This window comes from Alligator sinensis, unplaced genomic scaffold (assembly GCF_000455745.1).
Source record: "Alligator sinensis unplaced genomic scaffold, ASM45574v1 scaffold660_1, whole genome shotgun sequence".
NCBI classification, from domain to species: domain Eukaryota; kingdom Metazoa; phylum Chordata; order Crocodylia; family Alligatoridae; genus Alligator; species Alligator sinensis.
Window position 1 is genome coordinate 862,716 of NW_005842237.1, and position 17,695 is coordinate 880,410.

At 41.9% G+C, this 17,695-nt stretch overlaps 1 protein-coding gene across 7 annotated transcripts in view; it reads right to left on the reverse strand.

The window, feature by feature from the left end:
* Positions 1–17,695, reverse strand: part of GRM8 (glutamate metabotropic receptor 8) — a 582,624-nt gene that overhangs the window by 320,389 nt on the left and 244,540 nt on the right. For all 7 annotated transcript variants that reach the window (XM_006027360.2, XM_006027361.2, XM_025208558.1 and 4 more), the window contains one exon: positions 379–514. In XM_006027360.2, the coding sequence (XP_006027422.1) occupies positions 379–514 (136 nt within the window). The remainder of the gene's footprint in view (positions 1–378; positions 515–17,695) is intronic.

Consider the following 17,695-nt stretch of genomic DNA (forward strand, 5'->3'; position numbering starts at 1 on the left):
TTAGACAATCATTCTGACAGTCTAAACTATATCTCTCGACAGGGACAGTGTTCAGATCTCAAGCTACTGTACTGTACATGTTAATTTGCCTCATCCTTTCCCCTAGCTATATAATTGTGTCTATCATTCTTATTTGTTTCATTTATTTCAATCCCCAAGTTACAATCTGGAGGATCTTCATTCCTAGAAACTAAAAAATTGTTAAGTCTCTGAGGATCAGAGGCATAGCATGATGTATAATTGCAACTGAATGTCCTATAAACCAGTTCCCAAGAATATTGATATTGGAATGCAATTTGAAATCTTTTAGAAAGTCACATTTTGGTGAATATCTTTCTATGAAGAGCAACTTTTCAATTTAAATTAGGAAAGACGTACTTAATATCATCCTCATTTGCAAACATGATTACAGCTCGAGCATTAGGAGTTTCCAACAAGCGTTTGATGATCTTGTCAAACTCTCCTGGTTTTGGTTCACGGGGAATTTTTAAAGACTGAGCAATACAAACACCTCCTGGGAAAAAAAAGAATAAAAAATAAATAAAATTTAATTGAGATGAAATTCAGAACTGTTTAGTTATACTTAATCAAACACATGACTAAACAGATAAGGACAACAAAATGGTAGTCTGATAAGTGGAAACATTTCAGCCAAAAACCCCTCAAAAAACTGTCTCACCCATAGGATATGACTATCTCTTCAAAAAACCCTCTAAAAATCCACAGTAATAATGATGCATTTGGTTTTAAGTTGCATGTTACACTCAAATGGAAGCTACCTAAATACTTGTTTCTGTGTCTAAAACGTAAAGGACACAATAGACCATATCTCCAGCTGGCTTAATTTGGCACAGATCCATCAACTTTGATTATTTACACTAGTACAAAATCTGGCTCTTTTCATAATAAATGTTATCATATGATTGTATTTAGCCTTGGAAATTACCTGTGGGTTGGCAGTAATCTTGTATTATTGTTAAGAATCCCTCTCCCAATGGGGGGTACTGTGACATACCTCTGCTTATTAAGCATGACAATGAGTATATGGTTAACAGTAAATATTGTGGTTACAGGACTGTGGTAGTGAATTTGTAATCCTCTCAAGGGAACCACAGAGTGATCTTTTCAAATTGTTATTACAGCATTCTTAATTAAGTTGTCTTAATTATTTAAGCATCTTATTAAAGATGCCTTGAGTCATCAATGAAAATTCTAAATTACTAATCAGTGAGTGAACACAAACTCAAAGATGATATTTATGTCTTTTTTTTTTGACAGAAGCATGAGAGAGCTAATTAGATTTTTACATTTTAACTCTTCTGCAGGAAGCAACAACAGTTTACAGGAATTCAGTGTTATCCAATGAAATAAAGCAGGAAATTCTCTGTGTGGGTGGAATTTAAGGCACCTTTTGAACATACCCAGAAGGAACTTCGTTAAGAGGCCATCTCATAGCACTTAGTCCAGATGGGTACTAAAGTACTGTACAATGGTTGACCTGTATAGTGTTAGATGTCATTACTTTTTAAAATTATTTATCTGAATTACTTTCTCTTTAAGAAATATAACTAAGACTTTCAAAGGTCCTGAGTCCTCTATATACTACCTCCCTGCCAAGCCTAGAACTACCAGAATGAACATCAGCCGCCGATGCAAGGAAGTGGTCAGGAAGGCTAACCGCACCTTGTCGTGCATCTACAGATGCATCACAAGCAGGTCCAGGGAGGTGATCCTTCCCCTCTGGGCACCGCACTTCAAGAGGGATGTGGCTAGCATTGAGAGGGTCCAGAGGAGGGCCACTCGCATGGTCAAGGGGCAGCGGGTCAGGCCCTACAAAGTGAAGCTAAAGGGCCTGAACCTGTTCAACCTCCACAAGAGAAGGTTGAGAGGGGATCTTGTGGCCATTTACCAACTCACCAGGGGGGACCAGTGGGAATTGGGGAAGGCTCTGTTCCCCGGGGCACCACTCAGGGTTACTAGGAATAATGGACACAAATTGTTAGAGAGAAGGTTCAGGCTGGACATCAGGAGACATTACTTTACAGTCAGGACTGCCAGGCTCTGGAAGGGACTCCCAAGTGAGGTGGTGTTCTCTCCTACCTTGGGGGTCTTCAAGAGGAGGCTGGACAGATATTTGGCTGGGGTGTTATGACCCCGGCATTCATTCCTGCCTGGGGCAAGGGGTTGGACCTGATGATCTTTTTAGGTCCCTTCCGACCCTAAGCACTATGATACCTGTGAGAAATAAGCCCTGCTCACTCACTGCCACTTCACCTGTGCCTATTCCCTGCAATTAGAAAAAGTTAGATGGCATAGAGGAATCCTGAACACATGTCCAGCTAGTCAAAGTAATTAAGTGCTTAACTCTTAATTTGGCACCTAATTCCCATTGATATTTACTCTCATCTGCTGTAATCAGCAACAAAAAAATCTTCTCACAGAAAACATGTTCATTAACCTGACCATTATAACTGTGATCAAAAAGTGTTTGCTGCCAGAAAAAACATTCCAACTGGAACCTAAAAGAACAAATGATAAATTATGCATCAATGGAGAGATGTTAAGATCCACAAAATAATGTACTCGATACTAATAGGGAAAAACAAAATGCCTGCCAGCCTACATTTATAATGAATTCTGCAAGCTGTCTTCTGACACACAAAACATTTTGTGCCTATATAAATCTAGATATTAAAACCAGTAGGAGCTAGGGACCTTAGTAACTGAAGGGAAGTATCCAAATCTCTCTAGTGGCTTTTAATGCACTATTACTTTTCCTGAAGCACTTCATTCTGAAGTTGATACAGGCTCTGAGGGGGCAAGTGACAAAAGTGCTGTTAAGCCATTCTTGTGTTCTGGTTTTAAAAGGGATATTTTAAGCCTTGGGAGGAAAATTAGTTTTGACCAACTGAATGCTCAAAAGTAGCATCAACATTTTTATTTGGATACTTTAGGACAAATCATGGAGCCTTTAAAGAATCCCATTGACTTCAATGGTACACTGGTACCTTCCCAATTCAGAATCAGGACCTAAGGAAATCATTAATAGATAAAAGAGTATAACACTATCTATTGTTATAATAAACAATTATTACTTTTTTCAACCTCATGAAAAATCAGTAGCTTTAGCTGAGGACAAAAATGTCATCTTTTATCAGTGGACTCAAGTTTTATTATGAAAATTGTTCTTTTAGGAAAAGGAAACTACCACAGTTTTCTTTTGAACTTTTCCCTTTTTCACAATGCCAAGAAAACAAAAATATTTTTACAAGTGAGAACCCCTGCCATTCTGCTTCAAGAATAACATTTGTACTAAAAACAGCTCTCATTCGCCTATGATGAAAGATATAGAAATGTATAATATTCATTCTATTTGCTCAGTTGGAATATTATCCTTTTTCTGGTATTCACATTTTTCTCATAGCTTTCTTAATAACCACATTTTTCACAAGAGGTTACTATTCTGGCTGTAAACAGAACTGAAAACAAATATTGGGTGATCTTGATATCTATCTGGCATTTTCAATGATCCATCAATGAGGTGAAAGACAAGGCATACAAAAAGGTTTAGCCTGTAATCTAAAAATATGCTTACTCATTCTCATGTACAGTGAAATAGGGGGAAAAAATCTTCCATTCTAAGCTGTTTCTAGGTTAATGGAGCTGTACACCTAACAATGAATACTAAAAGACGTGTTTCACAGATGTAGTGTAAATTTTTGTCATTTTAGGAATAACAGTTTTCTGATATAAAAAAAAAAGTCTTGAAAAAGAACATTAAGCTCTTAAGTGCCAAAAGTTAGCCAAGCACAGGAATGAAAACTAATCTGGAAAAAAAAAAAAGAAATAACATAAAAAATAATAATTTGTTAGCTCATAAACTTTCCCACCATTTTTACTTATGCAAATGGTCCTTTAGGAAAACCCATTCTCTGTACATGATAGGCACATTCAAATATTACAAAAGTACACACATACCATACACATGTACACACTATATATTATGTACTGACATCTATAGTCTATATTGCATAGACATCAAGGAATGAAAAATGTTAGTATCTGAAGTTATTAGAGTCTAAATGGCATAACAGAAACACAATTCTATCATTACAGCAATAATTTTGATTACAACTGTACTCTACATCTTAATATCCCTACGTTGAAGAATGTTCTCAAAACAAAACAAAATGCCCTCCAGCCTTGCCGTTATATAATGAATTCTGCAAGCTGCCTTCTCACCCACAAAATCTTTTGTGTATATTCATATTTGTGACTGAAACAAGTATCAGGATATTAGTTTTCAGTTAAGTTTGAAAAGATACATCCACAAAGGCATAATGCTACGTAACATAATCCACAGTGAGTGTTAGGTACCCGGGGGGGGGCAACTGGGTACCTAAAAATAGGATTTATAGGTAGGTAGCCACTAAGAAATGCTACAGAGAGTGGTGTGACCTAGCCCCAGTGGTTAAGGGCAATTGGGATTTTTTTCTAATTTTTATCTAATGACTATATTAAACAAAATGCATAACGGCAGAAGAGACTTGAATCCAGGAAACTGCTCATCATTAGGCACATCTCTCCTGTACTTCCTTTTCTGGGCTAGGACTCCCACATTCTACTATTTCCAGCTTCAATTGGAGGAGTGGAAGATGGTCCTACCCAAGTAGCCTATAGCTTCATAGTTAAGGCAATGTTAGGAGTTGGGGGTTGGGGGTTTGAATTCCCTCAGGCTAAAGATGGACACTGAACTTGGATCTCCCACTTGCTGGGAAAAAGTTTTAAGTTATTGCCTAAAAGATGGGCACCAGAAATGCCAATGTCTCAAGCAAACACTGAGCCCACCTCATTTCTTTTAAAGAATGAATACAGACATCTGGATAAGGTTATACATTATACAGAAGATCCTTCTGATGCCTGAGATCAGAGAGACAGGATTTCAGATAATCCCCTATGCTTATTTATTTCTCATTGTCTAGATCTATGTGGCTCCCCACTCATCCTGTAGGTTTCATAGCAGTCTATTCCTAGGCCCCATCTACACATTACACTAATGGTGTAATTAATCAGTTAAGTATGCCTTAGATGGTTATCCAGCCACACACACATTCAATTAATGACATGAAAAGAGAGGAATAAGCTACAGAGTTATTCCACAAAATAAGTGTAATAACTTTGTAGCTGCTTCTTATCACACCATTACTTGAAAACGTGGCCAGAAGCCCCTGTGGCTGAGAGTATCATCAGCTGATCGGAGCTTCCAGCTGGTGGGGCCCATGTTCACCCCTGAGCCTGGGAGCTCCCAGTTGATGCTTGTTCCCAGCCACAGGAGCATATGGCCCCACAGCTGGGAGCCCTATCAACTGACAGGACTTCCAGTCATGGGAGAGCCCCATGCACCCCTGCGGCTGGGAAACAGCATCAGTTGCGATATCCCTCCTACAAGGCCCCTTGGGGAGCCCCCATGGCTGGAAGCCCAGGTCAATTTGAGGGGTTCCCAGCCATGGGAACTTGCTTCTTGCTGATGCAGGGGAAGCCCAGGATCAGCATGATGGGATCTGCTTTATGATCCCATAATCATGCTTCCAACCATGCACATGTGGCATGGGAGGAGAAATGACTGGATTGTACATTAGATCCCACTGCACCTACCTGCATGTGTAGAGGGGCCATAAGGCACCTAATTTAGTTCACACACTGGACAGGGAGCATCTTGGGTGCTGATAGAAGTGCAGCTCCAGATTTTTACCTACTGTCTATTTTTGAAGCAGTCACTTGTGTTTGGTTATGGCTATAGACTGCTTTCTGTGGCCAGATTGGGCAAAACTTGTCACTTCAGTCTGTGCCCCTATTTCTAGGTTTAGGATTCTATTCTGGGGCCAGATGACAAGAAGTTATTAAAAATAGAGCCCTTAGCTCTTAATTTGGATTTTAGCTCAGAAGCACTTACAGAAGTTCTGCTCATACGGTTCATCTCACTGTTGTGTTTGACTGCCGACAGTTGCATCAGGACAGTAATTAAAAATCATATAGAATTTTGTCACAATAGTCTGTAAGGAAGTTTGTGTACTCTCTATTCAGAATACCCTTCCCTAATTCAGAAAGTTTTCATAAAAGTTGGTCCATTTGAAACATAAGTACCTACCATAAACATTTTTCATGATTAGAAAGTTATGTGCCTAAAATTAAACAGATTTTCAGTGTGGGGGGGGGGGCAGGGAAGGGTGTTCTGGTTATTTTACTGACTGAGAACAATATGTATCTCAACATAAGACAAAATGCAAGTAAGGTAACATGTCTGAAATCTTAAGGATTCACGCTGACTTCTAGATTTTCATAAGAAAAATAGAAGTGTAGACCTTGGTGACATTTTCTGAAGGTCCTGGAGCTTCTTACTACCTACTTCATTTATTCTGTAATTTAAAAACCTTTCATGATGTCCCAATTTTTATCTTTCAAATTGTACTTATGTCTCTTCTATTAAGAACAGTCAGGTTAAACAGAATTCCAGGATGTCAGCACATTTTGGACCAATTGCAACTTTTATTGGAGCATCAACATAATAAAGAGAAGGCACTGACTTCCACGTACCAAGCATGGCAGATTTCCATAGTATTAATATATAACAAACAAGCAATGTACACTGTGTCTGCACAATTCCATTTCTAAATGCTAAACTCAGCATCCAGTAGATTAATATTTCCTAACCATCTTCTGATTAAAAGAACAAATGTTGTATTTAAAATGAGCGACAGAAATTATACTCAAAATAGCCTTACCTAAAGGGGCACTGATTGACCTCTTGAGATGCACACCATTTGTACAACAAAGGTCATGAGGAAGCATGACCTAGCTAAATACAGAACAAAGAATCAGGTACAGGTTCTGATTCCTCTACCTCTGAAGGCAGAGGTAGTTACGGATAGACTGAAAGAATTGTACTTTATCTACTGGGTAGGATAGTTGTACAACCCCTGAAGGGAGTCACTGTGCCACAAGGGCACAGGATATATCTCACTATGCAACAAATAGCCTCTTCCATGGCTGAAGGGTATGAGTTGTGAGCTGGGAACAAAAAAGCTGGCAGTTTAAGTAGGTGTGTGGGCAAGTAATCTTAAATCTCTTTTTTTTTTTTTTAGGTTTTGGGAAGAATTTTCCCACTGGGAGGGTAGCAAAACACTGGAACAAGTTACCCAGAGAGGTGGTGGAAGCTCCATCTTTGGAGGTTTTCAAAACCCAGCTAGACAAAGCTTTGGCTGGGATGATCTAGTTGGGGGTGGTCCTGCTTTGAGCAGTGGGTTGGACTAGACGACCTCCTGAGGTCCCTTCCAACCCTCATTTTCTATGATTCTATGAAAGACATTAATAGGAATCTTACATCTCCATCAGCTAGTACATGGCTCGGCTTTCTCACAAAAATTTCTTGGGTGATTAATGTGGTACCATGGGAGTAGCTTCTTTTAGGAGAGGAGGGATCCCTGTAGGCAGCCAGGAACTGTCTCTTTCAGGTTCTCCATCTGTAAAGCAGTGATAATATCTAACTATCCAAGGGGGCTGTTGTGAGTATTAAAGCTAGTTAGTGTTTGAAAAGTGCTATATAAGTGATAATTACTATCTCATTTGTCTCTAATTTAACAGCTAATAATCTGTGTGCTTTTAAAAATAGGATACAGTCAGACCTGGGTCCACAGACAATACATTGTTTAGTTGTTTTCTTTGTTCTGATAAAAATCATGTCTTAAACAAATTGTTCAGTGCCAGACTTGGCTTGATCATCGGCACTGCACATAACAGCTGTGAGAAACAGGATATCAACCAAGAAGTCATGTTTGCAAGAGACTGGGAGCATAGTAGATTTTGAAGATAACATAAGTACCTTAGATCAATACATTTTACTTTCGTTTGTGTTGCTACAGCAATGACTGTAAGCACAAAACTATAATGAAATGCAATGCCTATGTCATTCTAAGGGTTACACTTATGGTAGCTTTTAGAATGATAAATATTCATTTTGCCTCTCCTGGGTACTGAAGTCACAAGATGACATGTTAATTGTAAACAATTAAATACCCAAGAAAGCAAAGGTGGGTGTCAGTGGAAGTGATGCTGAATGAGTACATAGCATACCAAGGAGACATAGACATGCACTAATATATATCTTTCCTAACATGGGTAGGACTGAAGGAGTAAGCTGAACTGCTAATTAAGGACATAATCTATCTCTCTGAGTAATACCAAAGCATTGCGCATTCTGGATAAACTGCAAATAAGGAATATGTTTCTGCTCCAGTTAAAAGTAGAAGAAAAATGTATCTGTAAAGTTCAAGACAAATGCATATCTTGAGCCATACTATTCAACTTTTACAGCTGAAGGTTAACTAGATAAATGGGGAAATAAAATAGCTTAGAGGATGAGTAGAGCTGAGCTGTGTGGCTGTGGCAAACTTTAAAAGTTAAATATCATGGTCCCAGATTTTCACTTATCAGGATATTAATTTACCTTGTCAAGAAATAGAGGCACATGTCCTATGCCTAAGATTCACTTATGATACACACTTATGTTAAACAGCTTTGTCACAATCTTGGGCCTTAAAATCACTAGAAAATGTGCTTTGTCATCAGGATATATGAATGTTGGGTCTGTACTGTAGTTAATAGTAATGTTAAAAAAGAGACAACCTAGACCTGAAAGTAGGTAGTGAGGGTTACCAGCCTCCACTGAAAGCTGCCAAATCTTCAAGGATACTGGCATGCACATTAGCTAGATTAAAGCTAACTCACGTATGCTTACCCAGCTAGAATTACACCACCTGACTAGAGTGAAGACATAGCTTAAAGCCTCATGATTTATTGCCTCAGAATCTTGCAAAATATCCCAGCAAATGATCCAGCTAATATCATGAAGTTGGTTGATTCTGCAGTCAATCTTAGCAATGTTCTTTGATGTAGGTAATACAAGGAAAAACATTTAATAATTTATTATAGTTTGCTTTGAAAGCATGAAGTGGCACTCAGTGTCCAATGCACTAAAACATAATGCATTTTGATGGATGATATAAGATTTTGTTGTGATTACTTAGGAGGCAGAAAGTTACTAGGTTTTAGTGAAAATGCATTTATTCTTTGCAGAAACAGATAATAAGGATTTTAATATTGTTTGTGCAGTAAAGAACATAGGTACAGGTAGCAGAATGATTTTTTTTATACTATATACACCAAGGGTTTTCAACCTTTTTTTAGCAAGTGTACTCCTTCTGGTGGTGACAGCCAGTGGTGAAACAGAGATAGGGAAAGGGGCTCAGTTGCAGTGGCCACCATCACCACCCTACGCCACCGTGCCCTGCTTTCCCATGGCCGGTCGCACGTGCAGTTCCACAGGCTGCTGACGGGCCTCGCACCCGGCCAACATGCTGCCCTTCAGCAGCCTGCAGAGCCACTCGTGACTAGGCACTGGAAAGCTGGTAGTGGCGGCAGTGGTGGCCGCCATGTGTGAGCCCCCCCTCCTGCATCCAGCCAACAAGGCAGCACCTGTGCAGCCTGCAGAGGGGCACTGCTGCCTTTGCCCCGCCACCCTGCTCCTGGGAGCAGACACAAAAACACGTTCCCCACTATCACCACCATTCAGACCCTTTGTGCCTCACTGCCCTCCAGGCTCTGCAGGCAGGGGTTGGCTGCAGCACCGCCTTGCTGTCAGCTATTGGCCGAGGGCAGTGGCCTGGCAGCAAATCAGGAGAGTGAGCTGAGGTGGGGGCAGAGAGGTAGTGCGTGGGGCAGTGTGGGGCTGGCAGGACCCAGCGCACCCCTCCCCCTGGTAAGAGGCAACGTGTGGGAACGTGCCAGGGGAGATGCTACCACCACGCCCCAGGATGCACTCCATCTCCACCCACCCACACGTTCCCCCGTGACCTTTCCAAGTACCCCTAGGGGTATGTGTACCCCCATTTGACAACCCCTGACATACACTATTAGCTCTAACAGTTAAGACTAACATGTATTGAGAGGCAAAAAGCAGGGCAATGTAGCATCTTAAGGCCCCTCTACATGTTCAGGTAAAGGCATGATGGAATCTAATGTGTGATACACATAATGGCACTTCCTGCAATGTCACACGTGCATGGCTGGAGGCATGATGGTGGGATCACACGCACTAGATCCCATTGTGCCTTCTTGCCAGTGCAGGGGAGCTTGACCCCACACTGGGAGCCCCCTCAACTGACCCGAGGTCCCAGCCACAGGGGCATTGCAGGGGTCCCCATGGCAGTGAGACCACATCAGATATTCCCCAGCCATGGGGGGTTTTCATACACCCCTGCACCTGGGAGAACATAGCTAATGTTTATGAATGGGAGCAAATCACATAACCTGCAATAAATGACATTTTCAAATATGATATAACCAAGGTTATGGGGGATGGAATTTTCCACACAACAAATTGTTTGCCTCACCACTTTATAGGCAATACAATATAGTGGCCTTTCTACACCCAAAAATATTCAGTGATCAATAGAATTTAACTATAGCAGCTTTCCAGTACTACTGGGTATTTACAGTTCATTTGCTGCAATTGATGTGTGCCTTATGTCACCACTGTAGATTATATGAATGCCTCTCTGTGAGGAAAAGTGGTTTTCTCTACTGCTATAGATTTGTAACTTAAAGAACACTTACAGATAAAAAGGAAATACCCACTATTAGTTCTTCTGCCATTTTCTTATCATTCCCCCTAGGGTAAGGATACTCTGTTTTTGTTTTCTGAGGGGTGTGGAAGGTTCTAGGGAGTAGGCTTTCATGAAGCCACTAAACTTTAACATTTTGGCAAAACATATTTGACTTGAATCTGCTTTTGTTTATACTGGCATATAATAGTGCAAGATCAAACACCTACTTTTGAAAATCCGTCCAATATTTTTCTCCTAAATTCAAAAAACTGGTAAGGTGAGTAACACTCTCTGATAGTCCTTCCCTCTTTTCTAAGACTAATAGTAGAGAGAGAGAGGTCTGAGAAAGTATGCACAAATCTCCAAGAAATGTCTCTAAGCATCTGTGTCATCTCCATAACCCTAAATGTGCATGTTTACTAGGTGTGTCTAGCTTCATCAATCAGCTATTACAGTAAGAGCAAACCTTTTTGGCAGGTGTGCCACAAAGAAAGCTCTGCTCCCTCCCCATGTACATGTTCATGTTCAGGTCTGGATCAAAACTTTCAGAGATTTCAGATCTAGGGGTTTCAATCCATTATAATGTCGGTCATATGAAAAAAAATAGGGGTTTTCTTAAATGTACCAAATGTAAAAGTGATCAGTAACTGGTGATCAGGGGTGATGCTTTTGTCAAAGATTTAGCTGATTGTCTGATACCATGTGAAAAGGTATGATACACCCAACTGCTGGTAAAACATTGCTACTTTTCTTTACATAGTCCCAGCCATCTGATATGGGATTAGGTTACAAAAAGTTAATATAGTCCTGTCACATGGCAGAGACAAGTATGCTATCAACACTATTAGTTGCCAAGCCACAGCAGGCATGCCACAAGTGACATGCAATAGATCTAGCAGGCAAGAGAGATCAGAGTAATGGATCAGTCAGTGAAAACAGGAGCAAATAGGGCAGGTAGGTGAGAGCAAAGCAATGGATCAGGCAGGAGAAGGAAATTGGAGTGGCACTTGGGGAGGATGCAGGGTTTACCTCATGGCACACTTGCCAAAAAGGTTGGTTTCCACTACACTAGCTGAATGGTGAAGTTAGTCAGACCTGATAAACATACAGATTTAGGATCATGGAGATGACAGGTGCTTAGAGACATTTCTTAGAGATACTTTAGTGCTTTCTGGGAAGAAAAGAAGCCCCTGCATGGGAAGGGCTGGATTCTGCCCAAAGCTTTTATTTATTTATTTTAATAAAGCTCTTCCTCACCCTCGGCTCTACAGGGATCTTCTGTTTATCTTTTTACTTCATTTCCTTTCCTCCCTTTTTTATTTGTAATATTTAATCAGTTACATAAGATGACTTTGTTGATTTGTTAAATTTTTCTACACCCCTTGTTATTAATGCCTATGTGGTAACCTATTTTTTCTCATGCCTGTTTCCTCCTGTTATTAAACGGATACAGGCCTCAGCTTACCTCCCTTTTTTATACTTTGGGGTATATTACAAGTCATCCTGACCTGGCTTTTTCAGATGCTCTTTAACCAAAATAATAGCAATGATCATTCTTGGCACTCTGAACCTGTTGGGCCTGATTATACTAGCCTCGTGCTTCCTTGAGGTAACAACTAATAACAGCTAACAGCTCAAAGCACCAAGTACTTTGTACATATGTCCTTGTTTCTGTCCTTTAGATAGGACTTTCTCTCACTGTGCCCATCACTTTATGCATGCAAAGAATATAAGCTTGTGCCTTTTTTTCCTCCTTCAGCTGAAAATGTGAAATGCTGCCCTTACAAGTAATTGAACTTTGCAAGATGTCTTCAGTTCATTGGAATTTTAAACAAAATTTCTTTTGCCAATGACTACAGGCCAGGATACTGACTGAGAAAGATAACTGGTTCCACTTTTCTTTATGTGCTCTCAGCCAGTCATTTTAGCAATGGTGCAGGTTATATTCAGCACACAGTTTATCACATTTTAAGTAATACCCATGTCTGCATTTGAATTAGGTTAAATCTTAATTGTTTTGTTGTATGCCTGTAAACATCTTCCATTTTCCTGAGGGAAGGTTTGAGATTGCACTTCTCAGTTGCATTTCGGGTTCTAACAGTAGCCTATTGCTTGTAGTAAAAGTCTGTGAAAACAACTGGGTTTCAATTGGTTTCAAATCAAACAAGACTCTATGATTCTGGGTCCCGAATTCTTCAGAAATCCCAGTAATCACATTTCTGAATCAAGTTCATAATTTCTGGAAGATATTCTTCACAATAAAAAACTCAAGGGATAGAGTTTATTCCTCCACTTTATTCCTACTTAAGTTGTTTCAATAGTTAATTTAATTAACCATTAAAAATACTTTTTTCTATTTTGCTAAATTTAATTTCAGACCTACATATCTAGTTTTGCCTCTTCCTTCCAGTTCAAATGGCCTTCCGTGTACTTTCAGAAACCTCTTTCCCACATACTTCCTGATAGAGTGTGTCTTCCCTGGTACACTTGAAACCATTGCTAAGAAACAGAGTCCTACCCATCTCCTCCCACACCAAACCTGGAAATGAAACTGCACTGGGGGTAGCTCTGCCTCTGCCACTACTCTCAAATTTCAATTTCCCATATACTTGAGATCAGCATGAAAGGGCTCTGAACACAGCCCTGAGCACTACCTCATTTCTCAGCAGGGCAAATACAGTGTGGGAGCAGTTAGGGAGCACACTTCTTAGCAGCAGACTCAAGATCATCTGCAATCAGTACAGACAAGACCATAGACTGTAGGCAGGTCCCTTTGTGCCATTTCTGGGACACACAAAATTGATTGAGCTTCTTTAGTTTTTCACACTAAGCCATGTTTTCAGGACCTTGAATCATTCTTGCAGCTCTTTTCTGAGCTTTTCCTATACCCTCCACCCCAATATCCTTTTTAAAGGGCGAAATGAGTCTATTTTATCTTCAGTTTACAATATGCAGGTCCCAATATCCTGTGACCTGAATTTTTTGGTAATATCAACCTTAGCATTTAAAGGTGTTGTAGCCTAGGTATACACAGGTTTGTACTTCCCTCTCCAATCGAGAGAATTATTGGCAGGGCAGTGTGCTATGGAGAGACACAACAGCCCAGCAGCTGCCTCTGTCCCCTATAGAGTCAGGTCCAGTCAATCAGTTACTTAACTATATACAGATTTATTATCACAACAAAGCCATTAAAGGGTAAGGACATAGATTATATATATGTACAAGTTTACAAAACAATAAACCCTATAATATATTAATTTTACACACACACATATACGTATACATATACACACACAGATATATCACCCCAGTTATCATTTAAAATACAGATGAACAATGGAACAAACCAGACCAAAGGATATTGATTGGTCAACCTTATAACTCTATTCATATACAAACTATTACTTCAAATTATTCACATAAACTGTAAGGCACAATCCACAAATAAAAATCAGCAGTCTTTAGGCATACTGGGGTGCCCTCCAGGGCAGGGGCCCCACTCCCAAGGTACCACTACAGGAAGGGAGGTGGGGGGAAAAAATAAAGGAGAGGAAGATCCCAAAGACTCCTAAGTGTCCCCGCTATCACCCAGGAGTGACCCACGTGCTGTCCCTTCGCAATCCTCGGGGGAGGGGGGCCTCCCCTGTGGGGACCCTCTATCCAGGGTAACTTACTACTACTCCGCAGTCCTAGAGGGTTTCCCCTTGTTCTCTAGGTCAAGCTCTGTCCCCGCCGGGTTTTCCTGCTACCTGACTCTGCTGCCACTGTCCTGGCCACATGCACCACTGTGTGTAATGGACGCTTCACCTTGTTTTAGGGGTTGGAGGCCTGGACAGCCTTGTGCAGCAGTGGGGCTCGATTTGTTTCCCGGACCCTCTGGGCAGCGTCGTCTGCACTGAACTGCTGAATAGTATTGCTATAAACAGAAGATGCCTAGGAACCTTGCTACAGACCTCTTCTTGGTACATAGCCCTGAGCCACCCCAAGCAGCTCCCAGGGTCTCTTACCCTCCATGCAGCACCTCCTGCACCAAGTTCCCAGCCTTGTTCCAGGGGTTGAGGACCTGAACCACCCCAGGGGCTCCAAAGATTCTGCTCCATGCACCGGCCTGTGCACCATGTCTCTGGCCGCATGCCAGAGATTGCAGAGCTGAGCTGCCTCACACAGCTCCCAGGGTCTGGATGCTGTGCGCCATGCTGGAACCACTGGAACCATCCCACGCACTCTGCTGATAGAAGTCTTCAGGGGCTCTTCCTGGGCTACTGCTTTGCCCTGCTGAGCAGCTCTCCTCAGCTCTTCTAAGCCCCGTTCTTCTCTCTTCTCAGTCCCTGATGTATCTGCTCCTCGTGCTGGGCATGCAGCTCCTTTTATATGCTCCAGTCCCTGAAGTCTTCCAGACCTGACAGCTTGCAGTCTTCAATCAGGTCCGGGGCAGCTCTTCTCCCCCTCCCCTCAGGAAAGGGGCATGATGTTATTTCCCTTGCTGCCTCCTGATTGGTGGATGGGCTCCACCAATCAAAACAGCAGGATCTCAAGCCTGGGATTCAACTCAAGCTCTGAAAGGTAAGCCTGCTACAGTGTGAATGAATTTTTGTCTGCCCACTTCTTACTACTCGGAGTTGCAAAAGATGAAAAAGAATAAAAGTAAGCTAAATCTTATATATCCCTCCAGTTTTTCATAATTCTATGCACCATTTCAGAATTTAGTGATATTAAGAAACATCCATACTTCTTCTAAAATGGAAGCGCCGAAGAGGGGAGTGAATTAGTGAGTGAACAAAGGAGTCATTTGGCAGTGTTTTATGAAATAATCTTCCTGAAGCTTAACATAACTTTGAAAACAAAATTGAATTGGAGTTAGCTTTGTCACTACCGCAGCTTTAGGGAAAAACCTGCAGGGCTTTATTATGAGATTTGGTTCAGAGAACACAGTTTGTGAAATGTGTTTGGTGTCTCTATGTGTTACTAAGAGGTAAAATATCCCTGGGGAAAAAGTTTAGGAGTAAGTGGATCAACTAATTAGACTTATTTGTAGCATGTTGGGGTGAATGTTTAGCTTAATTAATAAAGCCCTAAGGGATGGAGGCACCAGGTGAAATGTGGAGAATGAGGAAACATGTTGTGGAAGGATTCTGTAGTGTCCATAACTTAGAGGCAAATGGATAAGCAGAGAAATGTTCAGAGAATCTAAGCATGGCATTGTATAGAGAGCTTGTAGATTAGAGAAATACGTGCTAGTGTGCTTTAAGGCATGCCGTGCCATTTCAGAAAATGAAGGGGTTAGAACAGGTTTTCTAGTGAAGTGTTTTTAATCATGCAGTCTAATGAATGCTTGTAAAGTACTTCCCCCACCCTTGCATGAAAGCCATTAACTGTGTAACTGCAACATATAACAAAGAGATATAGGGTGTTTTCTCAAGCAAAAACTCCTGTTCAGCCAAATTCTGCTCTTAGATGCACCAGTCTAAATCTTAAGTAATTTCACCGGATTTAGTTAGTTATAGCAGGAGCATAAAGAAGTATTTGTTATTTTTCCTGCATAAATAAAGCTACAGGTAGTGACTATATATTGGATGCTGTATTTAATTTGAGTAGTAACTAAATCCAGAGTTAGGTATATTGTGAAAAAAGGTTGGTTACCTGTACCTGTTGAACTGTTAAGGGTTGCAAAAAATCTGAGTCTCTGAAAAAACACTGCACACCTACTTCTCCAGAAGACTTCTGATGTTATGTCTGTGGCCTTCTGTAGGGCTTAGGTAGAGCAGTGAACTAATTTCTCCACTCTCTCACTTTCTGCTTCCCCAACTTCCCTCTTTGAGAAATGACCAAAAGGCCATAGCCACTGTTTGATCTGGGTGAAGGAGGAAGGAGAGGGACTGTCTCCCTTTCTCCACACACAACTCTTGTTGTCTGTGGGTAACTACATTGCATTGTTTTTGCCTTCAGTCCCCACTCCCCACTAGACAGACCAAGATGTATTCAAAGCAGTGGCTCTGCTTGACATAAACTGCAACCTCAAATAAGAAAGATGTAGTAGGAAGTTTCCATCCAGGAAGACATCCAAGATGATAGATCTAGTCCCACAAGGTCCAGGAGTGGGCTCACCACACCATCGTGATGGGATAGGTAAGTCAAAGAGGGGTTACTAAGAAGGAAAGCTAGGGAAATGGAGAAAGGAAGAGTTTCTGACCATCTAGGACAAGCTGTAGTTTATGGACTCATGTGCAGTTAACTCATTTAAAGAGAACAAAAGGAACTATGAATGGTATTTACCCCCCTAGTAATATTTTTATTGTGAACTAGCCAACTGCCCATCAAGGATGATGGGTAGGTGTGGTGGGGATGGAGCGCCCACACCCAACACCCTGTGCCACCTCTGCCTTCCAGGAATGGGGGGAGCAGGGAGCTAGCACACAGTGGCCGTTGCCACCACCTACCAACCCATGCTGCTGCTGCTGTGCATCCAGCCACATGCACCCCTCCCACTCTGTGTCTGGCCCTGCGGCACCTGCGCTCGCCACCCGGCCCCCCACCCCCCCGCCCCCGCATCTGTTTGGATCACTCCGCTGAAGCCATGCACCACCCATCATTCTTGATGGGCATTTCTTCTCCAGCCTCCAGCATGGCAGTTCCCTCCCTGCCACCCACCTCTGCTTCCTCAGCCGGAGCAGCAGGGCTTCCTCCACCTCCCTGCCTGAAGCAGCGTTGGCAGCTCCTTCCCCCCTGCCCGCCTCCATCTCCTCCCCCAGAGCAGCAGGGCTTGCAACTGCCTCCCTGCCTGAGGTGGCAGTGGTAGAGGCTTCCTCCTCCCCACCCACCTCTGTGTCCTCCCCTGGAACAGTGAGACTTCCAACCACCTCCCTGCCTGAGGTGTTGGAAGCAGTGGTAGCAGAAGCAGCAGCAGCTCCCTCCTCCCTGCCTCCACTTCCTCCCCCAGAGCAACTTCAACCACCTCCCTGCCTCTGCCTCCCTGCCTGAGGTGGCAGTGGCAGCAGCTCCCCCCCACCTGCCTGCCCCCGGCCCCTCCCCCGGGG